The sequence below is a fragment of the Lacerta agilis genome, chromosome 1 (genome assembly GCF_009819535.1).
Source record: "Lacerta agilis isolate rLacAgi1 chromosome 1, rLacAgi1.pri, whole genome shotgun sequence".
Taxonomy (NCBI): domain Eukaryota; kingdom Metazoa; phylum Chordata; class Lepidosauria; order Squamata; family Lacertidae; genus Lacerta; species Lacerta agilis.
In genome coordinates, this window is record NC_046312.1 from 86,979,898 (window position 1) to 87,004,956 (window position 25,059).

The following is a 25,059-nucleotide window of genomic DNA, read 5'->3' on the forward strand; positions in this document are numbered from 1 at the left end:
CTCTATGGGCCTCAGTCAGTCTATGTCCAGTTCAAAGTGTCAGTGTGTGCCTTGTGTGTTGTTGCAGACAGAGTGGCTCCTGGACTCCATTTAATCAGTAACTAAGACTATGCGTCTGTGAAGAGTCAGATAGCTGCTGTGAGAACTCTGTGTATGCTCTCTATGCTGTTTCTGAACAAGTTTATTTTCTTCAGTAAAGCTTTATTCTGTTTATGAAGAAGACCCTGTGTTGATTAATTTACCATTGCATGACAGATAGCATCACAGTCTTGCCAGTAGATGGTGGGAAGTGAGTCTTCACTTTCCTGCTTAGTAGGAAGGGACACTCCATCAAAATATTGAAACTTCTGTCTCCGCCATTTTCTTTGCCCAATAGAATTTTGGTGGGTCTTGGAGCAGTAGGGGAAACAGAAGGCAGGCAGAGGGAGTGCTCACGTGTGTTTTGCATGCACCTTCTTCAAACATATTGAAAACATAAAGCTCCTTCAGGAAGAGAGGAAGAAGAAGAAGAAGAAGAAGAAGAAGAAGAAGAAGAAGAAGAAGAAGAAGAAGAAGAAGAAGAAGCTGTATAAGGCTGTATTGCAGTTTGAGATACATAACAGGGAGTGGACATTACATTATTCTTTGTGAGCTTCCAAGAGCATTCAAAGGAAGACTTGCTTCCCTCATGGGCTTCCATCAAAAGCCCTCAGTAGGAACTAATGCCTGGGATCTTCTGAGTACCAATAAAGAAAGATGTGACTTCATCCTGGGCTGAATGAGGTCCACCCCCACCCCACTTGCCTCACAGGTCCTTACTGGGTCTCTCACCTTACAACCCAAGGAAGACCAAGAATGTGGGGGGAATGCTGCACAAATACACTGTCACCATGTTATTTCTGATTATATGTGAATATATTTTAAAACTTGATTGTATTAGGCATACAACAGCTTTTATAAGCTGTTCTGAAAGCATGTTGGGGATATAGAGTGGGTTAAAATATTCTAAATAGACAAATCTGGCTGCATTGTTGAAGGAAGAATGTCATTATCCCCTGGAGTCTGATCAGCTAAAGCAAACTTATTCTTTTATTCTTAAGCCAAATACGACCTTGCCAGTTCTCCATCTCCCACAGCACTTTCTCACTTGGAAGAAGTTCGGAAAAGGGCAACCAAAATGATCAAGGGAATGGAACAACTCCCACGTGAGCAAAAGGTTTGGGGCATTTTAGTTGAGAGAAATGACAAGTAAGAGGTGACATGACAGAGGTGTATGAAATTATGCATGGCATGAAGGAAGTTGACAGAGAAAAGTTCCTCTTCCTTTCTCATAACACTAGAACTTGGAGATATCCAATGAAATTGAACGCTGAAAGATACAAGGCAGGCAAACAAAAGTACTTCTTCACTCAGTGCATAGTTAAACTATCGTATTCACTCCCACAGGAAGTAATGATGGCCACCAACTTGGATGGGCTTAAAAAAGGATTGGACAAATTCATGGATGATGAAGTTATCAGTGGCTACTAACTGATGGAGATGTTCTGCCTCCATGGCTGGAATCAGTATGCTTCTGCATACCACTTGCTGGGAATCACATGTGGGAGAGTGCTGGCCCTGTTTTGTTTTGTTTTCCCCATAACCATCTGGGTTGCCACTGTGAGAACAGGATGCTGAACTAGATGGGCCATTGACCTGATCCAGTAGGCTTTCCTTACATTTTGACAATCAGCCCACCTTCTGCCTCTAGTCAATCACCGAAGGGCTGATCTAGTAGTAGCAGCAGAGTCCTCACTTTATGAGTCAATGAGTGACCTGTTGGCTTATATTTCACTTCAGTTGTAAAAGGGTACCTTTGAACAGAACAACAACAAAAAATGCATTGGCTAAAAAAAAAATGAGGCATTTTGTGAAGCAAAATTGCTTGGGTGCATTTTCCTGTTCTGCAGTCAACTAGCCAAAATAAAAGATCTAGACTAAGTCCAAGGGATGAAATCAATTATGATAAATAGCTGAATCTGTGAATACCTATGAATCACCTGACTGTAGCATAATCACTTAGAAGTGATACCCCTGAGGCTACTGTTAAAACATGGCAGTGAAATCACCACTACTTTCATCAGGGTAATTATAAATCATCATTGTCATTCTCTTTCTAGCCTTGTTGGAACAAAGTCTCAGGAAATTCTTTTCATTTTGCTATGCCTAGCTTTAGTCTGATCCAAAATTTATTGCTATAGAGCTCTAGGTTTCATAGTAAACTTTTTAACACATCATTTCTACACATTTACAACCCAGTCCACAGTTTCAGCAAGAAACATTTAAGTTGATATATATTTATTTGAATGGGAATAATTTGGTATAGATTATTGGTGTTCATATGTCTGAAATCCACAGGTGCCAATATCCTTTGAAATAACATTTTCCTCTTCTGAAATAGCAATGGGTCATTTAGCTGCCACTGCACTATTTATGCACTGGGTCAATGTATACACTAGATATTATTTCAAATCTGATGTCCTTTCATGATTCCCATAGTTCCTCCCAGCTTCATGACTCACAGTCAAAGTCATGTGATAAACACTGCTTAGCGATTCCATGTGGGGATTCAGAAGATAAGTGAAAATGGGTAAAACCAAGCATACTAAAATAACAGATGTCTTTCCACCACAATAATCAATCTTATCCCATGTGTACATAAACTGAGAACCATACAAAATGTAGTCTCCCAAAATGTATGGAGACAGCCTATTCACATACAATTTGTACGTGCACAGACATCATTTTGACTCTAGATTTGAAAATATAGGGTGAAGGATAGGGCCAGTAGCCACAATTCCAATTCTCCCATGTGTAGAGAGGAACACACATGTAGGTCCTATCTAGATTCACTGTCATTCATACTTGAAAACTGTGCCAGTCACAGCAAGTGTTAATTGTAGTAGCTTACATATGAATGAGCAACTTTGAAGAAGAAAAATCACTTTCATTTTACATTGACCAGGCTAAATACACTTCAATTAAACAAGAGGATTTGCACATTTATTTCAACAAAACCTATCAACACAGAGTTTCCATTGTTCTCAAAACCTTCACACATTGTAGCATTCTACAATCAGATTGCTGTGAAGCCTGACAAATTTGTGTGTGTGTGTGTGTGTGTGTGTGTGTGTGTGTTTCATCTCCTCATTTTCTTATCTCTTTTAAAGGTCGCTAACTTTCAGTCCTTCTTTATAGTTTTCATGCTTAATCTCCTTTATTGACACAAGGTCATGAAATACTCTTGTTGTATTGAGGATATACAGACACACTCCATTAATACCCAGTCAATGCATTATTTTCAAGGATAATGCAAATGATGGCATTGAAAACCAGCCTTATATTTAAGTTTATTATCTCCGTCAGCACAAAGGGTCAGATTCAGCAATCTGTATACATAAAAAGGTCTATTTATCCAGATGCATAAAGTCTACATTCTTGCATGTATCTGTATAATGTCTATGCCCCTTACTTGTAATAACCTTTCTAATAGAAGCAGGTTTCAGTGGCTGGCTTTTTTATTTTAAATGTAAAAAAAATCCAATGAACTTGTATATCTTCTTAGTGGTGTGTGGGTGTGGGTGTGGGTGGGTGTGTATCCCCTGTTATAAAAGCATCTATTTCTATAAGAAATCACAGTATCTCTGACAAAAGGTCTCTCTTTTGTGGTGAACATTTCAGAACAGAGAAATGCAGCCTTTATTTTGAAGACTAACATTTAAATCAATAGCCATTGTCCAGCTAGCTGATGTCAACCTATATTTTTGACTTTGACTCAAGCCAGTAATTCTGATAAGGCAAAGGGCAGCTTTTCCCTATCAAAAAAGATTTGGGCCACAACAAGAAGCTTCTTTTCAAGTAAAAAAAATCTAACCTTACAAGATATTTCATTGGCCTGGTGACTGTAGTGTTTTATCCAGGATAGCATATCATAAAGGTAAAGAGACCCCTGACCATCAGGTCCAGTCGTAGCAGCACTCATCTCAATTTATTGGCCGAGGGAGCCGGCGTACAGCTTCCAGATCATGTGGCCAGCATGACTAAGCCGCTTCTGGCGAACCAGAGCAGTGCACAGAAACTCCATTTACCTTCCCGCTGGAGCGGTACCTATTTATCTACTTGCACTTTGACATGCTTTCGAACTCCTAGGTGGGCAGGAGCAGGGACCGAGCAACGGGAGCTCACCCCATCGCGGGGATTCAAACCACCGACCTTCTGATCGGCAAGCCCTAGGCTCAGTGGTTTAGCCCACAGCGCCATCCGCGTCCCAATATTTTTGGCAAAGCGATAATCTTCTAAGGAAAGGTTTCAACTTGCACATATGAAAGTTAGAGCAAGTGGATTGTATTAAATTCTCAGTGGCCTCATAAACTGGACTGACTTTCATTCTCAGCTATTCTGTAGCAGTAGCTTAGGAGGCTAACTTTCTGCAAAACTTTCAAGCTGCAAGTCTACTTACAGAACATTTAATAATCTCCATTCTACTTATGGATAAGGCTAACCACAACCTCCTTGTATCCACAGATACTTGATAGGTACACTTTACTAATTGCAGCTAAAAAACTTAACACCTGAAGCAGACCTTGCATTATTTTCCTGCTCCTTTTAAAGCTGATCGACAAGAAATTTAGGACACCTCTTGCAAGACATACACTTCACTCCACCTCCTGTTCTGTTTTTGGTCTTTTGAAATACTTCACAATCAAGTGACAGACGCCTAGACATGTGTCATCAGATCACCCATAATACAGGTTGCAGATAGCTCAAGGCAACTTTAGTTCTTGATCAAAGGTTAGAATCAACAGGAGGTTCCCCCAAAAAGAATGGAAACCACTAATACAACTTTGTGACACACCATAATTGATGTCATTACATCAATGTGTGAATGTGTTAAGAAGGACCAAGTTATTATTCATTACTGATCTGGATATTCATGAATTATTCATTTGCTATCTATTATTTCTTCCTCCCCTTTATGTTGCAAAGGCCTAAGATACCATTTAAGGAAGTGTGCCAGGGTGGGGGGGTGGGGTGGGGGTGGGGAACCAGGGTATAATTTTTGCTCCAAAATGAGAAGCATTTATAAAAACATTAGACAGACCTTTTGAGTGACTTGCTTTATGTATGAAAGTGTGTGTGTGTGTGTGTGTGTGTGTGTGTGTGTGTTTTAGTTCCCATCACCAAAGTTTTGGGTGGCCTCTTCTCCCTCAAAATGAAGGAAAGAAGCCTGAGTTGGGGTAGATAAAGATATTACACCTTTACATTCCTGCCTCCTGAAGATTTTGATACAGCTATGAAACTAGTCGCTTGGAAATGAATTCCTTATTTATGTGTAGCAATTTGTAAATGGGAGAGATAACAAACTGGGTTATTTTGTAATCTCTAAAAGAGATTAATGCAAATGGGGATTAACAAAGAAGACATATTTGATGTGCCATGGAAGAAGGTATCCAAGTTACGAAGGCACCCCATGATGTCAGTTTGGCACTTTCGAGAGAAAGAGAAGCATTTGGGGCATTTTACTTATGAATGAGGTTAGTAAGCAAACTTCAATGCTCAATGCTCAACTATAGGACACACTGGAAGTGAATGGGCCTTGCATAAATAGGATATTTTCAGAAACCCACACATTTTTCATACCAATTACAATTGCTAAATCCTCCACTCTCTTGAACACCAAAATAAATAAATATAATGTTCCCAATTGTCAGCTTAATTAAACTAAGCAACACAGCAAAGGTATTGCTGTGGCAATCATATGTTACATTTAAGGACAAATTAATAGAAGCAAGCTATTCTGTCTATTATTTATCTGTAAAACAATCACATTGAACTATAAGCCAGTCAACTCCAGCAGAATAATACACCTGAAGCCCCACTTTCCACAAAGGCTTGATGGAATGAAATCTTGGACTGTGGCCCATATTACATATATAAAAAAGCAGCTGCTTGAGTATCTTAAATTGGGGCTAGAAATAGGTTTAATACAGAAAGCAGGTCTATGTAAACCCTGGAACAGAAAATAGAAGAGAACAAATGGGGCCTGCAACAAAATGATGCAATGTGGAGCTCTGGAACTCTGCCCACTTCCCAGACACTCCATTCCATTCTCCCTTCCCTCTAGGTTTACACTTCAAGCTTTCATAGCCAATAGTATGTTCTGTCCTTATTGGGTTGGTTTGAGGGGTCCCTGTGGTTTCTGCCTCTCTCCCCAGAAGATTTTGCTTCTGAAAGCCTCTAGCTTCTTCCGAGGTTTCTGATGCCTTTCTCTCATATGTCAGCTTTGTCATTTTGGTTACCCGAGTATCAATACTTGTACATCTGAGATCACTATTGTAGAAGAGACGTATGAACAGAGAACATAGTCAACCAAAAGATGAAAAGTAAGTGGAACAAGACAGTTTGTACATGTGGTGCGTCTATGTATGAGGCATTGTTGGACGAAAGGCGGAAACTGTATTTTTGACTGACAGTCTCTGGACTATATAAATAGGACATTTTTTAAAAAAAATTAGGATCTGCATTTGGATCTGCCTTTGGAGCAAAGGAAGTGTTGTAGGAGAAGGGGGCACAGAGCTACCGACTTGGTTACCTAATTGTATAAATCCTGTTGGAAGCCGAACAGTCTGGCATTTTTCTCTGCAACTTCAATAGATTAATGAGTTGATGTGTTAGGATGACAACTCATGCTCGTAAACACATTTCAGTACTGGTTTGAAATTAAAATAGGTCTCAACAGTCTTACCTACATTTGATGAACTTTGATAAAAATGCATAACTTATATTTGAACCAAGCTAAATTTATGAGAAGAAACCACATCAGTCATCTGCCCACACCAGAGGAGGAGAAAGGACATTAGCTCTTTAGCCCTGTGTCATGCAAACCTTTTAGTCTGTAGATGTTGTTGAACTACAACTCACATCAGCCCTAGCCAACAAGATTATGGGTGCTGTATTTGAGGAAGGATTATCTAGTATTACATGCAGTTACAGTGGCTCCTCATTACCATCTTGGCTGTGAGTCCTGGGAGACCTGCTCCTTGCCTTTCTACCTGGCCTGGGAGGGTAGGTCCCCGACTAATTCCAGCTACAAAAGCTGAGGTTGCTGAAGAGGCCAGAGACCATATTCACTGTCTCTTATTACAGACCCAGGTCAGTGAGCCTGAGCTTCCACAGCTGCTGCTGCTGCTGCTGGCCACAAAGCAGGATTGGCAGCAGCAGCAATGTTCTGTGCTTATGATAATATTTTATCCTCTTGCTAATTATCCTGTTTTAAATGTGCATTTTATATTTAACTTCCTTTAGCAATGTTTCCTTTTGATTTTTTTTTAACTTCTCTGCGTTAGATGTGCATTCTGTAGTTGACCTCCTTTATAAAGTTTCATTTTGAAATCTTTAAGATAATATTTTGGTTTCCTGTTAATTATGTTGCTTTGAATGTATACTTTATATTTGACTTTCTTCAGTAACGTTTTATTCTGGAATGTTTTATTTGATATTTTAATGCAGGCTGTAAAATCCATGCATTTTCTCCCCTTAAAAATATAAGGTAGCATAGAAATTAAATGAATAATAATAGTAATAATAATTGCAAACACTGTAAATGGAATCCCTGATCCAGAGAGGAAGAGGAGAAATGAAAGTGCTCTCCACCACAATAAAGAGTTTCAAAACTTTAGTGTCTAGACCCCAAGGCCTCCCCCAAACCAGAAAGGGGAGATCCCCTGGCCATGCAGCTGCTTAAAAGGGGCAAGCCACGCCCCCCTGGACAACTGGATTGGGTGGCCGGGGCTGTGACGCGGCCAGGATCTCACCAATGATGCAGGGTTTAGCCCGGCCCCCCGCTGGGTGTGGAGGCCACGTGGCCTGACTGCAATACTGCCCCACCTGGAAGTGGAGCAGCCTTACTGGAAACAGTCTTAAACTAGTTACAAATAAATGCTACAAAATACAAAATAACACATTGCTCTTAAACAAGCAATCAATGCAGTCCAATCTTTTTAGTTCTTAATACAGTTCAATAACTTTCATCTCACTGATCTCAGAGAGAGATCCTGTACAGGCAACTTGCTTGTATCATCATTGCAGAGCTTCAATGACCAACTAAGACACTGAGTTCTCCGGTTTCATCTCATGTGAGAGAGATCTCTGCTTGGCTTTCCAGGATGAACCATGAATTAACCGGAATGGAAACCTCCACCCTTTTCTTTGTCTCATTTAGCTAGAGATAAACTTCTCTTGCCTAATGCAAATCTCTCTGCTTGGCATTTTAGGTACAATTAATTCAAGCATTGTGTTTTATGCACATTAAATTTATATCTTTAATACTCTTTATTTACATTTAGCCAAAAAAAAAAAAAGGTTTTTGATACAGCTTACATTATTTATGCCCTGTTAGTTAGCAAACAAAAGCCACGTTGAATGTAAACTCCATACATTTATGTACTGGCAATGCTTTTGCCATAATATCTGCAAGCATTTCTTTCGTTGGACAATACTGAATTTTTATCACTCCTTCAACAAGCGGAGCCTTTACGATAGCTGCTTTATATCTTGTATTGTTTATTTGTAACACATTGCTCTTAAACAGCAAAATATGTGTTACAAATAAAATACCAAATAACACATTGTAACTGTTTCCAGTATAGGTTTGAAACCCATTCTTGTGGTTGGAGAGCAAATTCATTTCTGCTCTGCACACGGTACAGATCAGGGATTCTGCTCACTGTAACTCTTAACAACTGGTTGGTCAAAATTAGCATTACACCACAAAACCTAATTGGCTAATTAGTTGGGGGTGGGGATAGGTTAAATTTGCTTATCTTACTTTTGCGCAGAGCTCCAGTGGCTGAGGGAGCAATTTGGGTGCAATCTATCCCCATTTCTAAAACCCTGTATTTAATCCATGTATTGCCATTTCAAATTGACTGCTCATGGTGCATGTAGCAAGTTTACCCATTTAAGGAATGTGTATCTCATAGATGCATTTATTTGTCTAATCATTGTAAATTGTTTGCTAAGAACAAATTAATGATGCATTCCTTTCCCCCCACAATCTCTCCCTGGAAAAATTACTTTAGTCTATGCTCTGTAACATTTCCTCAATTTAATTCATTTGCAAAATGGTCATTTGCTCAACAGAGCTCAAAATAATATGCGACTGGAGAGAAATATTCCCCACTGTATATATATTTAAAATTTATCAAGTATAAACTCCTGCCATATAATCCAATCTTAAATAAAGTAACTCAGGATTATATTTGAAATATAGTCATACAGCAAGTGTTATACTGAGCTTTCCCAAGATCCATGCTCAGTTGTGAAGCTCACTGGCGGCCTTCAACCTTCACTTGTGAGTATAAAATAGGATCTCCATGTGTTCCACTCAAGTCTCACTGGTTAATGGTTAGGCTATGTTTGAATATATATACATACATATATGTATATATAGGTAAAGGTAAAGGTAAAGGTACCCTGACTGTTAGGTCCAGTCACAGACGAATCTGGGGTTGCGGTGCTCATCTTGCTTTACTGTCTGAGGGAGCCGGTGTACAGCTTCCAGGTCATGTGGCTAGCATGACTAAGCCGCTTCTGGCAAACCAGAGCAGCACAGGGAAACACTGTTTACCTTCCCGCCAGAGCAGTACCTATTTATTTACTTGCACTTTGACATGCTTTCAAACTGCTAGGTGGGCATTTTGCGGGGATTTGAACCGCCAACCTTCTGATCAGCAAGCCCTAGGCTCTGTGGTTTAGACCACAGCGCCACATACATACATACACATTTCTCCTCCGGCATGACTCCAATGGCAGCTCATGCTTTTATTCTTGATAAAATGAATCTTATTCTGTTCTCTGAACCTGATAAACTGTGGTTCAACTTAACTGTGGTTTGTTTGAAATAAGCCATATTCAAACCATGGCTTATGGAGCAGGCTTGTTTCAACAAACCATAGTGAGTTTAGGATTCAAACGTATCAATAAACTCACTATGGTTAATCAAACTGTAAAGGAAGGCTTCTAAACACCTTCTCATTATAAGCCCAGGGCATGAGAGAGGGGGAGAGCTTGGAAGAGGCTAGACTGAATCTCATTGTGATAAACCATTGCTTTTTGTGACATCTGAATACAGCCATAAGGTACGTGTATGTGATAAACTAGTGACACAATATTTGCTGGATCTGTGACCACTGGTTATCAAAATATGGTTAAAATAACAGCTATTGGCTGGAAGTGGCACTTTTCAGGCTGTACTTAAAGATTAAGCTCTTGTCTTGAAAGCTGAAACATATGCAAAAAGTGAGCTGACCATGCAGATTTTGTATTTGTAGGTCCTAATGAGAAGATGAAGCTACAGTACTTAAAGAAACAACTAGGTTTGCTGTCAGGGTACACCACGGTGTTGCTCATGAGTAACGACAGAGTCCTCTTACACTAAAGATTACTTTATTGTGCATAACTATTTACAGTACAGAGCTACCTGAAAACATGACCACTCAGTCACTTGCAGAATCTGGAAGTGCCCCTCTCCTGTTTCCCGCCCAGCACCAAAGCCTCGGCACCCTGAAACAACATCTTCTGTTTCTCCTGACCCACCAATGCTACGCTGGCACTGGAAGCTACAACTCCCCCTCTGATCGCCTCTGGCTGGCGTTGCTGGGTCTCTGCCCAGCATCCCTGACCCTCGGCTCCTCCTCCTCTTCCACAGGAGAGAGCTCTGGCGATGGGCTTTGAGAGGAGTCAGATGACAGCAGTGGCTGGGGCTCTCTGTACCTGAGCAAGACCTCCTCTCGAGGAGGTTCCCTACCCTGATCCTCCCTACTAGCAGGATCAGCTTACCCGCTCTCCCCACGAGGAGTACTCCCGCCCAGGCTCTCCTTGTGAGGAGAAGGCAAATCCCTGACAGTTTCTAAAACATGTCAATGGTCTATGAATGAGCAATCCAGCTGCCATTAGGTGAAATGTGAGAGACAGATGAAAAATAGACATGTGATGCATGAGGCAGTGATGATTAGGTAGAGAGCAGTTCCGCAGGTTCAAGGCTACTTACACACAGACAAATGTCCTCTTTATAATGAGGCAATCTGCATTAGCAACTGATCCACAGATACACTTCCGGTATGTGGGATTGCAAAAATGCTGCCTGCCACAAGCACGGAAATCTACAGCTGGAAACATGTGAATGATTCATCCAGTACATTCGTCTGTGCAATCTGTATCTCTGGAAACAACTGGCAGAGTTATGTTTAGGATTGAATGTGTTCTCTGCCTGTATGTACAAGCCTCAGTCGTGATGGGGTAACTGCTACAGAGATAGCTCTGTGTGTGAGTGAGTGATTCTATAGGGAAAGAGTTGCAATCCTGCATGGTTTCCTTTATGTAACATAGCATTCTAAATACTGGAAAACACTCTTAAAAGCCAAAGTCTGATATATGACACAAGGACATTAGAAGTTTTGAAAAGAAGGTGGCAACCAATCTTTTACACAAGTGTCTCAGTAATGTGCACATCAAAGAGGTATTCCTGCATAGCATATGCAGGTAAAATAACATGCTGAATAATTCAGTACTTAAAACACTGAATAAAATCATTTACTGATTCAAGTACTAAGTCCAAAGCTTTCTGTCTCCCAATCAATTGTCAGCAAGTCCATGCACAGCCGACATCCATATTGAAAATATAATTATAAGCCTAGCGTACTGTATACAACAACATGCTTTTGTAACAGATTACTTAAATACAAATAGGTTTGGAAAATTGGTTTTAAATGTCTAATCTGTTTTATCATACACCCCAGCTGCAGAAATTACTAACATTACAAATGCAAGCTGATTGAATACATATAAAGACGTATTTGAAAGCAACTTGCATATGACCAGCATGGTTTTCTCACTACTACTAAGTGAGGTGAAAGTTTGGTGCATACATTACAATATGGCTCATCACTGATATACACAAAAGCCAGCTCCCATGGTACTGTCACATTGTTTGTCTCTGTTTGTGTCTGCATGTGTTTCTGATATTCAATGGGACCACAGCACATGGGAAATGGGAGTTTAATCCTTCTCTTTCCAGCTGCTATCTCCACAAAGATCTCCCCACAGCACAGTAATTACCTTAGGAAAAAAGTTCTTAATGGCAGCAATAGGATGTTCTTGACTCTAAGAGTAATTTCTATGGTACAGAGTGATCATATGGGGTCACGGCTGCAGAGGGGAATGACAAAACTCCCCCTCCTCATGTGTTATGAGCCCAGTAAAAATATAGACTGCTCACACTCAGAATTATTTTAGAAAGTCTTCTAATGATGATGGTGCATGCTACTGTATGTACCGGTATTTAACATATCATGTAGGTAGGCCCTGAGTTCCCTATCTAGGCTGCAGTGCCATCCTTCCTAAGCATGTCAACTGACCTCTAGTCAATCCCTATCCATCAGGTCTTATTACAGGTAGGTAGCTGTGTTGGTCTGCCATAGTCAAAACAAAATAAAAAATAAAAAATTCCTTACAATAGCACCTTAGAGACCAACTAAGTTTGTTCTTGGTATGAGCTTTCATGTGCATGCACACTTCTTCAGATACCAGGTCTTATAAAGCTTGGCCACAGAGTTTGCTCCACAGCCTGAGAGACTTGTCTTAGGGTCAACCTAAGTATCTCTTCTCAAACTTTAATTGTTGCTCTGTAACTTGACTTCATCTTGATTTAGATCACATCCCTGCTTCTGACATATGCAAACTATCAACCAGCCTCTCCCATTGTCCTTGGATTCCTCCTGCAATATGCCTCAACAACGTTACATGAATGCACTTCCATTCATGCATTATTATTTTTTAATTTCCTTTAGTAAACATTATTTAATTAAATTCTTCTACCCTCAGTAAATTTATAGGAATCATTACACTCAAGTGTGTAAGGGCCATGGGACAAATTCTTAATTTTGTTTGCAGTTGAGCTAAGGTCAAGCTTAAACACACTGTCTCAAACTTTTGACTCTCCTGTGCCCAGTACTTGCTTCTTCAAAATCCCCTTGTACTTTTAACCTTCCTGTGAACTTTTGATCCCCTCTAAAGGAAAATCAATCATTTTACCTCCCTGATTCTAACAAAAACCAAATACAAAATGGCTGAAAGTCTTACTTATTGCATCACACCCTCTAACATCAGGGAAAGAATTCTAGAAGAGTCATGAATGGCAAATCTTCGTATCCCACCCCCCTCTTCTCCTGTGATATCGTGTGGAACATATTACTTTCTGGAATGACCTGAGTAAACTTGTAATAACTATATTTGTTAAGCAATTCTAGCATGACTGGGTTTTTAAAAACAAACAAACCCTTGCTCTTATCTTCTGCATTGTGTGTGGTTCTATAATATGGGTGACCACAAGCTGTATTCTATTTTTTTAATTGGTCTAATCTGTTCCAGCTGGGAGAATATGGAATACATGAAATCGATGTGTGGGAGAGGGGTGCTAGGCTTGATGACCTTGAGCTCTTTCAAGGCCTTACTATTCTATAATTGTGTTGCCCACAAGAAACCTATTTTACCATTGTCAGCATTAGCAGAAACGGCCGTTATCTGCAAGCCATCTATTCCCATGGTGAACAGTAATAGAAATAGGGAATCACACAGTGTTACAGAATTACTTGAAAGTGTAACTTTGCCTGACCTCCTTTCAGCTTTTTTTAAAAAACAAAAAACTAAGCCATGTATAGTATTTTATGACCCCTTTTGTGATAAGATTTCATTATTCACCTGATAGCATCTAAACTGCTCAGATTACAGCATCTCCCAGCAATTGCAATTGTAACTAGATACTTTCAGGAATGTTGATCAGGGAAATAAATGCTTAAGGGTTATGCAATAGTACTGGGAACAAAACTGAAGACATTGCCTAAGAAGAACCAGGGTGGTGGTGTACAATAGAAGACATGCCAGTCATTCACCCTCTCGTCTTATTTTTTTCTCAGTCTAATGTTCCACATATGGTTGTTGTGAGCAAACCTAAAACCTAAACCTTAAAAAGGTAAGAATTCAACATAGTGCTGAACAGATTGCGCCTTCAAGGCAAACATTTCTATTTGCCTGATGAAATTATCACTCCCTTTCCCCTCCTGTGCACTGTTCTGGGGGTTATCCCAACCCCCTCAACCAATTTGGGGGCTGTGCAGGATGTATGGGGAGAAGGAAAGTGGGAGATACCCTCGAGATAATAGAAGTCAGTTTAAGGCTTCCAGTAGCAAGACTGGTTAGCTGAATCTGGCCCAATCAGTTGCTAATAAGGTGGCAATACACATATTCTACCTACCAGGGAATTGCATAAATCAAACACAGATTTTTCATTGGACTTTATTAGGATCAACCAGCTGACCTGTTTGATTATAGGGCCACTGGAATAGGCACCTGGAATATTTTCAAAGGACGCTATTGTGTAACTGAAGCAACCATACCACATGATCCAGTGTCAGTGGATTGGATTCAGAGTGGCATTAGCAGAATTGTGAGCTTGCAGCCCTGACCATTAGGTCAAGTTGAGTCTGACTCTGGGGTTGTGGCACTCATCTCGCGTTACTGGCTGAGGGAGCCGGCGTACAGCTTCCGGGTCATGTGGCCAGCATGACAAAGACGCTTCCTCTGCCTTTTGATAATCCTCATATGCATTTTATTTTCTCACTAACTGATAGGAAATGGAAAGGGGGGAAAACACAGGATACTGTATTGGCATACCTAATAATGAGAAAACATGTTGAATGGAAACTTGCTGTTCACTTATCTGATCATCCTTAATTTTCATTTGAAATTAGTTTGCCCTCAAAATGCACTTTGTGCGTATCTGAATAATGACAACCCAAAATAAATTGCATCATGCACAGGTGATAACTAGGGAAAGGACTTCGTTGGTTGTGATGGCCCACATTTAAACCACCTTCCTCGGTGCCTCCTCATATTGTATTTTTTGTACCAGATTAAAAGACCGTGGGAAGTAAAATGGTTTTAATTTTATCTGAGTTTTGTGGGATTTGCAGGTTTACAACCACACTGTTGGTTTTCCTGCCAGTTATATTTATTTCATTGATTGAATAGTATGTGTTTCTATTATTTTATCATGCAGATATCTGCTAGTTTATCAGGTATCCTAGGAATAGAGGTATTATCATTATATATTTATTAAATTTGTTAGTCACTTTTTTTCTTGCCAAGGCAACTCAAAACAATTTACAATCAAAACCAACCAACCAACCAACCATCCCACATTAAAACAGAGGAAAAAATACATTGAAAATGTCATAAAAGGCCACAGATAAAGGCCAAAGGCCTGGTTAAAGAGGAAAGCTTTTGACTGGCATATATATATATATATATATATATATATATATATATATATATATATATGATGGTGAACATATAAACTCTGGAATAAATGAATAAAATAGGGTGAGATCTAATGGCCCTGCATCCCCTTTGCACACAGATTTTGGAGGGCAGGGCAGAGGAAAACCAAACGTCCCATTGCACAAGCAGATTTACATTGTGCAAGTGGGTGGACATCTCTGTATGTAACCCATAATACAGAAAGAGTTGACTTAGCCCACAGTCATCAGTTAACATTAATTAATCCCAATGGATCTCATGCTGATTCATCTTTCATGTTATTATGAGTTAAATTATAAAATGAACTCATTCTTGGGACAGAGACAGCTTGGAAAACTAAATTTCTATTGTGAGCCCTATGAGGATAGTGTTGGGTGAAACTATAGCAATACTTAGCATCAATTTATTGAGTGCTCAGAGCATTTCATATACCTCCAGTAATCCTTACAACAGCACTGTAATGTATGCTAGCATTGTTATGTCCACATTAAAGGTTGACACCTTAGAATACTGGTGGCTTGCATAAAGCCATTGAGGAAATTTATGCAAGATTTGTGATTTGAATGAGATGCATTCCTGTCTACTACTCATATTAATCAGAACCTAGCATGGCACACATAAACTTGCTGGTCTACATATAGCAATAATTCACACACAAAAATCCACATATTATTATTGTATACAATTACAAGAGCTGAAGGTGATTCCCTTTTTCATGTGAACAAAGAATGGCCTGTGGAAATCACTGGTCCCCAACAGTAAAAAAAAAAAATATGGATGAGGAACAGGAGTGTGAAGTGGAATGATGAAGGATGCCACAACTGCTATTATTTCACCAAAAAAATATTCCATGAGATTTACCAAACAATATGTTGCACATCCTTCCAGTAGCACCTTAGAGACCAACTAAGTTTGTTATTGGTATGAGCTTTTGTGTACATGCACACTTCTTCAGATATGCTCTTTGTTTAACATCTTGTTTTTTGGAGCCTTTGGGTATATAATAAATACCACATGAGTTCTTTTATCCTTTCTGCATAACCATAAAACTAGCAACAGCCTTTTTAAAGATTTCAGCAATTCCACCGCAAACTCCCAAGTGTATCCCTACTGAAACTCGAAAAGATGCAGTTACAACTTTTGAGATGGAAAACATGAATTTGGGTTTAGAATGGTACATCTGTTTTCTGCAGGTTGCTGATTATACGATAGCATTGATCCAAAACCTTCAGACCTACCGAGATGATGTCTTCTTCTCTGTACTGCCTCCAGTTGCGACCTGTATCGCTGAACATTAGACTGTAGCTTGTTGTCCAGTCTGAGCTTCCGTACCTTCCTTGAGTAGCAACACCTGTAATTTCCACTCTGTCCCCTAAATCGATCTGGAGCCATTGTTCCCTGCTAGAATCCAATGGGGACCAGCCACCAGCTCCTAGAAGAGAAGAATCAGAGTTCTCCTGAGTAACTCCCAAAATAAATTTTACATTAACACATATTGATAAAATGATGATCGCCTTATACCTGAATGAGGGCCTGACATCCCACTGAAACTGGAAGAAAATATTCAGGATGTGTTATGAAAAACATGTTATCCCATGAATCTTTAGGATGACATATTTTGCCTGTAATGTTGGCTTTGGATTCCTCAAATGCTCAACTCTGTGTAAATGGCTGAGATTACCAACAATCACACAGCTCTAACTGGTGGGAAGAAATTATAATGCCAGGGCATAGGGAACTCAGATAATAAGAGCATGGTTCTTCATGGGAGCAGCAATACTCACTGAGGCAAAACATTGTATTGAATCCACAGTAACAGAATGCTGTTATAAATAAAGTCACACTGGGCAAGGCTTAATTGTAATCAAGACACATCAAGTTCTTGAACTAATCTTGAAGAGCAGGACTCAGCTTTAGAGCAAATGAACTGCTCATAACAATAAAAGCTTCTCTAAGTACCTGCAGAATGTCTTGTGGTTCCATGCTTTCTGAGGACCACACCTATACATGTTTCAAATCTGCTTCAGTATTCAAGGAACAGCCCTGCAGAAACAATGGGTGGTTGAGGGAATTTTATTTTGTTTCTGGGTATTACTTTCCTTTGCTTCCCATGGCTCAGTTTATGCTGGGGAGGAAGGCAAGAGCTAGCCTAGAAATTTGCTAGTTTCAACAAAAGCACTGTGTCAGTACTTTTGAGTATGAAGTTACTGAGGGCTGCCCCAGATAGGAGGAGGGTGGAGGAGAGAGCGATAGAGCCATAGTGGGCCAAGGCATTCTGTCAGACAGAGAGAGTGTGAGTGTGTGTGTGGAGAGAGGGAGAGAAAGGATGAAAAGAAGGGGGAAGGGGGAGCAGGCAGAGGAAGAATGTTATGATGTTCCTGAACCACAGCAGGGGCTAGTGGACAAAATGGGGGCAAAGAAACGAAACCAAACACATAGCAAAGAAGCTAGAGAGAAACAGGAATAGTAAAAATACGATATCCATGAGATAAGTTCCAAAAAAGAAAAAGAAAAAAGAAAATCTGAATTCAGGTACTCACAAAATATAAGTATCTGATAGCTCAGTAGGTAGAGCACAAGACTTTTAATCTCAGGGTTGTGGGCTTCAGCTGCATGTTGAGCAAAATATTCCTGCATGGTCCCTTCCAATTCTACAGTTCTATGATTCTAGGTATTCATAGAAAATGAATATTCTGTGCAAAAATGATTTGCCAAGGAAATAAAAGGATGGAGGTGCTAAGATTTTTGTCTGAAAAGGTAGGTGCTTCATGTTTGGTGGATGGAAGGGTATATGAGCATGCCAGGCTCTTGACATTGTGAATTAATGGGTGATGGACTGTTGCCCTGATTAAATTAGGATGCAGGAGATGTGCAGGGATAGGACACGACAGGATTTATTCTGATTATCCCACATCTTTTTCCAGACAAGATGAAGACTGTGAGACAAGATCAAAGCTCTTAGGCAACACTAGATTTCAGCACTAACTATAACTTTTCCATCTCTGCCCCCACCCCCCAAAAACAACACCTGGCAGCAGGGTTTACAGAGCAGATGGCATTATTTACAGGTAAGATTGAGTCCCAGAACTGCTCTATCACTGCACACAGAATCCTACAAAGAAATGCATTCTCCGGACACAGAGGGGGACGGACTGTAAAGACATACAAGGCCTTTGACAGAAGATCCAGGAGGAGAGCTCTGCTACTCATCTGCACTACCTCTACCACTTTCTTCTTCTTCTTCTCCTCCTCCTCCTCCTCCTCCTCCTCCTCCTCCTCCTCCTCCTCCTCCCATTTTAGCCCCCCTCCCTCTCATCTCTTCCCATCCATCTTACTTCTGTCTCTGCAATCATTTACCATTCTGATATGTATGCACTCTACGTGTTACAGAGTTAAAGGACCTGTTGGAATAGCTCTAATTAAGAATGCTATTTTAACATGTTCAATTTGCATATTAATAATGTGTAACCTTTTGCCCAGCATTCATTCCCAGACTTGCTGCATTGCAGTTGTCCTCTATTTTGAAATATCACTCATTGTTCACTCTAGCCTGGGATGAGGTTTACTGCTAGTACTCTCCCAGGGGAATACACTGACTGTGCACAGAGATGATTATGGAGCTGGCACCTCTCAGAGGAGAGGTAGGCAATACAAGGATCCTGGAATCTTCTCCAGCTCAGATTAAAATTCAAGGCAAAGAATATCACTCAATTTCCCAGCCCTTTCAGCTCTTTCTTCCCTTTGAGTGAGGCTTACTAGGCTGATGTAGAGCCAGAGTTGACTATAGAAATGATGGAAGAAAAGAAATCTCATCTGTCCCTCCTTACCTAGAATGGTAAAGAAAAAGTGATTTATATGTGTTGTATGTGCAATATAACATTGTGCCACCAGATGACAATGTGGAGTTCCGTTTTTCTCCACCTGTTTTCCCTGTTTAAATTTACAATGCTTTAAATTGAAACGCTTCTTTACCCCTGGTCACAGGTCAGAAAATGAGGCCCCTGTAATTCAAGGGATATTGCAAATCTGAACAAATCCAATGTGAGTGCACAGGGTGAAGGAAGAGAGGGAGATGGGGGTTGCCCAGTGAGTATAGGATTTGAGCTGCTTCTCTGCTAAAACACAGCAACACACTAAGCTATCCATCCTTCTGCTCCCAGCTAGCTGCTGCTAGCCACACACACCACAAGGCCCATCTTTAAAGCAAATACTAAAGGTCTGGCGGAACGACATCAATTTCACCTGACCAAATCCCAAGCAAAGACTATGAGCTGGTTTCAGCCATGGCAAGTGAGGATCCAACGTTAGCTAGTGGCACCGCAGTGCAGACATTTTTGTCAGTAACATCTGATACATAAGCTTTATAGCCTTCAACTTGCAGCAATACAAGACTGGCCATCTTGCCTGGCTATTCCTGCTAATTTGGCCCTTCAGGGTTGTGGCTCCATGTATTGCATTGCATAAAGCAATGATTATGAGTGCATCCTTGACACACACACCCCACTTGGACCTGACAGATGTCGGTCACATGGTGATTTCCTTACTCTGTTTTGAAATCAGACTACTTTCTGTCATCTACATTCTAAGGGGGAGGGGAGTATGACCACACATTGAAAACATAATATTCTAAAGAAGAAGAAGAAGAAGAAGAAGAAGAAGAAGAAGAGGAGGAGGAGGAGGAGGAGGAGTTTGGATTTGATATCCCGCTTTTCACTACCCGAAGGAGTCTCAAAGCGGCTAACATTCTCCTTTCCCTTCCTCCCCCACAACAAACACTTTGTGAGGTGAGTGGGGCTGAGAGACTTCAGAGAAGTGTGACTAGCCCAAGGTCACCCAGCAGCTGCATGTGGAGGAGTGGAGACGCAAACCCAGTTCACCAGATTACAAGTCTACCGCTCTTAACCACTACACCACACTGGCTCTCCATCATATACTATCCATATGTAATGAAAGACTAAATTCCATCATATACTATCCATATGTAATGAAAGACTACTGAAGCAGCATTGTTTGCTATTTTTGAGCAGTATTGTTTCATTGTCTCAGGCTGCAATCCCAAATACACTTTCTAGTAAGCCATATTGCACTTAGTGGGTTTTATTTCTAAGCAAGCATGTGTATGAGTGCATTGTCAATTATTTCAAAGCTTTTACTTGTTCTAAGCTACCTTGGGCAGATGCTGGCAATACGCTGGCACAAACACATATTCACAAACCTTTTGTTTGACAGAATTAATTGAGTATGGAGGTGGGAGCACAGGTTTGTCATAAGATGCACTTTTAATCCATCCAGATCTCCTACAAGAGATTCTCAGCTCTGCAGAAGCAGCCTGAATGTGAGGTGTTGTATAAGGTGTCAAAGTAGATATTTCTCATTTTGCTGAACACATTACATATATTTTACAAAATTAATGCAAAGAAAGCTGAAGCCAGGTTTGTATCTGAAATAAAGCCTCCTCTCCACCTCTCCTCATTATTTCATTCTCATGTTTTCTTTCTTCTTCTTGATTTGAAATAATAATAATAATGTATGTGCATATTTTGGCATGTTTAGAATGTGGTGATTTCTTTCCTGCCATCTGTTCTACCATCCTCTTGTGACATCTATACTCCAGGGAGCATATGCTAGTCGTTGAGGGCCAGGAAAATGAAAGTTTATTGCTACAGCATCTGCAGTAGCACAGAGATGAAATAGGAACAGGTTAAAAACCCAGGCATAGGACTAAAGTGCACTGCAGATATATTTCAGTGATATTACTCTGTTATTAATAGCAGCTCAGCCGAATATGTGGTTTTATTGCATCTGTTTAGATTTCCCACCACTGCTGTCAGAAATATACACACTGTCCCAGCATTCTTAATAGAATTGAAAGAATAGGGTAATGAATGGTGTTTCTTTCTAATTCAACAGTTCACAAAATAAAGCCATTGGGGTCTTGTCTTTCCACCCTTCCATTTGCCCATAATCCACTGACATTCCTGGGAAAGATTTATATCGTCACAAAGAGGAATTAAATTCCACTCAACAAGTGTGCTTCTTTCTTACTACAGGCTGGGATAGCTGATGGAAAGGGAAAACTTTTTTTATTGGAGCTGTGAGCCAAATAGGTGATCTTATGTGGGACCTTATATTCTCCAAGGCAACAACATGTAGTACAAGAAAGGCCAAGAGACAGAGACGTTTTTCAACTTTTTTAAGCTTAAACAAGAACAAATTATGTAAGACAAAGGTACAGATCACACACAAAAAAATGAATAAAATTTGTTGTATGACAATTTAAGAAGAACGCAGTGTGATTGAAGAACTAGCTGGGGCATATGGGAATGCACCAGTTGCATTTGAGAAACGGGAACTAGAACAAAGTTTGCTTTAATTCACGAATATGCATGAATGAATTCCCTTCTTTATTTAAAGGTTCTGTTGAATTAGCACCCACTCTTCCTCTACAGACGTAATAAACTTCTATTGCAATGCTCTCACCTCTGACAAATGCAGCAGCGATAATTCTGGAAACCATTGTGCTGACTGCAGTGTAACACATCTCTTTTGACTCAAGTACAAATTATGCCAAATTCTACCCAAAGCAAAATTCAAGGTGAACATGAGGATTTCTGCTTGGCACCCGAAGAAATGCCTCCCATGTTCATATCAGCAGTCTGGGGGAGAAAGGCTATCTTCAGGCCAGAGGATTTGCCCTTTAAGGATCCAAAGCATAGCTGTCAACCTTTCCCCCTTTTTTGCAGGAAATTCCCTTATTATAGCATTGGGAAACAGCAGGGAGTGTTGACAGCTATACAAGTTCTCTCAACTGGCTGAAGCCTAGAGAAGGTATGCATAAAAGAGGCATCAAAGGCTACAGTCTGCTCCCAGCCTTTGTTGGAGCAAGTTTCTCACTCAGCAACCTTGCCACTTTCCCTATGGGATTTGGCATTGGACCACAACACAGGACACCATTTCTAACATGGATCACTGAGCACACATTGCTCCAAATATAAGCCCGCCATAGATTTATATATATATATATAGCATTATGATATTGGCAGTCTTACTTCCATCTCCTTTCCTAATCCAAATAACAATAGAGCAGATTGAAATCAGCTCTGAAATTAATATGTACACTTCTCCCCACCACAAAAATAAATAAATAAATAAATAAATAAATAGTCAAGTAAGAATTAGATTAGACTACAGCAGAGATGGACACAAGATTGACTCAATCCTTTTTTGCCAACTAAGACAGGGGCCACCTTGCTAGCAGCCTCTATTTAACAGCAGCTGCCTCCGCTAAATTGCTCCAAGTCTCATGCAGCTTCACCAAGCTTGGGTTGAAATATAATAAACATTCCCTAAGTCTCATGCCACGAGTCTTGGCTTGGCAAGACTTGCTGAAGGCTTACACTAGGGCTCACTCCCTCAGTCTGTGGGTGGCTGCTACCTCGTCTAGTGCTCCGGGTGCCATCAGGCCAAATGCCAGCATCCATGGGATGTCTGGCCAGGCAGAAGCCATATCTCTTTTGTTGAAGCCCAGTCACTACCATACTTGAACCAGAAGAGAACGTGATCCACAAGCAGCTGTACATAGCCTTGAGGCAAGACTGGCAGGTGGCATAGAAATAGGAGCTCAGCCAAGGGCACAGTCATTCTGCCACCCTATCTGCCTGAGATTATTTTATCCCATTCCTTGGATGAAAGCAGAAATAATAATAATAATAATAATAATAATAATAATAATAATAATGATTTATACCCCGCCCATCTGGCTGGGTTTCCCCAGCCACACTGGGCAGCTTCCAACTGAATATTAAAATCAATACAGCATCAAACATTTAAAACTTCCCAGTTGTCTTTTAAAAGTAAAATAGTTGCTTATTGCCTTGACATCAGCTGGGAGGGCGTTCCACAGGGCAGGCGCCACTACCGAGAAGGTCCTCTGCCTGGTTCCCTGTAACCTCACTTCTCCCAGCAAGGGAATCGCCAGAAGGCCCTCAGCACTGAACCTCAGTGTCGGGGCTGAACGATGGGGGTGGAGACGCTACGATGGGGGTGGAGTTCCACGGTCCATTTAGTGATTCTCTTATTCCTCCACTTTCTGAGATACGTGTGATCTCTCTCCCAGCTGTCACACAAGGCTGTTTAAATGGCCCAGCCTTCCTCTGCCCAAACTTCCTCCAGGCTCCACTGAAGTGTAGCTAATGTTCACCCACCAAAAGGGATGAGGCTTGACAGGAGGAGTCAGATTGAAGGGACAGAACTGCCAGAGAAAATTTGGTTGAAGCAAATTAGGCCTCGGGCGACATATGCCAAGGGTAACCTGCCTCAGGATTACCACATCTATTTAGGGTGCTAGATTCAGCTAGGAGAAGGTAGGGGTCTTCTGAAGAGTGAAGATGAAAATATTGCATGTGAGGAGAAAAGCATGATTAAGTTTGGAAAATTAATGGTGTTAATGGTTGCCTAATTTTCTGATTCTCATTTGAATCTATTATATTTAGTAAATCTGAGCCAAACATTTCCTTTTTCATTCAATGTTTGCATCTTACATATAATTTTTAATTTTAAAGTCGCAGCAACAATTCGCCATTCTGAGTAACAGTTATGAATGCTTTTTAATTTATTTATTTTTTTAAAAATAATAATGATTAGCCTTTTCAAAACGCCAATCTTCAAAAGTCAAATAAAACACAGTAGCACTGAGCCAAATTTGACACCTGGAAATTAAGACGATGATTCAAAGGTATTTACTGAGAAACTGCAGATAGAGCTGGGCTTCTAAGTTGTTCTCTTACTTTGTTATTTCTTTTTGTTTTCTTGCACAGAAGCTCCCCTGTTGCACCTCATAAGCATGGAAGGATGCCATTTTAAAAAGAAAAATTAAATGCCCACCTGCACAAGAAAACCCCTTGCAGAAGCATAATGAGGCCTGTTTAGGCAGACTCCCCTGAGTATTAATTATTATTTCCTTGAACAACTCAGGTCTGTAAACTTCTTAAAACGCAACCATTCATTATTTATTCAAAAGCTGATATTGTATTGTGTGGGGCAGTGAAAATTTGGCTAATAAACTTTCCAGAAGTAGGTCAGACTTGATTTATCTTTATGACTATCCACCCTTCCCCCCCCACACACACACCAGCCTACTTAAATACTTTCCTGTTTTTCTCTGGGCTGCTGCTAAATGGCTATAGGTATCCATAAATTTGACATTATAATTCAGGTTTGTAGTTCTGAGCAGGACATGTCTCTAGAAAGTTGACCAACTCAGAATGAAATGGTGTGAGAACTGAGGAAGTCTTCACCCTCCTTGACATCCGCAATCTTCATTACATTGTCTTCCAGTGATTACCCAGCTGTTCCGCAACACTATTATGACTTACTAGGGACACTGTTGCGGAATGCCCTCCCAGAGATGGTCAAGTGGTAAGTTTTCTTCCGTGCATTTTTAAAATATAATATTTGCAACTTCCCACCAGCCTCCCCCCCCCCCCAGATGATTGTTTGCATCCTCTGATAAACCTATCAGAGACCTGTAAAGGCCTAACAATGTAATGCTGTCTTGAATGCTGCCTGTGATGTTCTGAAGAACTCCATGTTTAGTTTAGTTAAAGTAGAGGAACATAGGTGGGTATTTTTATAGTACAGTACCTTAAATGAGGCTTTTAACACTTT

The 25,059-nt window shown here is 40.4% G+C and overlaps 1 protein-coding gene across 1 annotated transcript in view; it reads right to left on the bottom strand.

Annotated features, from left to right (window-relative positions):
* The window catches only part of CNTNAP5 (contactin associated protein family member 5), a 285,642-nt gene that overhangs the window by 188,777 nt on the left and 71,806 nt on the right, over window positions 1–25,059 (bottom strand). The window contains exon 3 of the mRNA XM_033161910.1: window positions 16,632–16,825. Coding sequence (XP_033017801.1) covers window positions 16,632–16,825 — 194 coding nt within the window. The remainder of the gene's footprint in view (window positions 1–16,631; window positions 16,826–25,059) is intronic.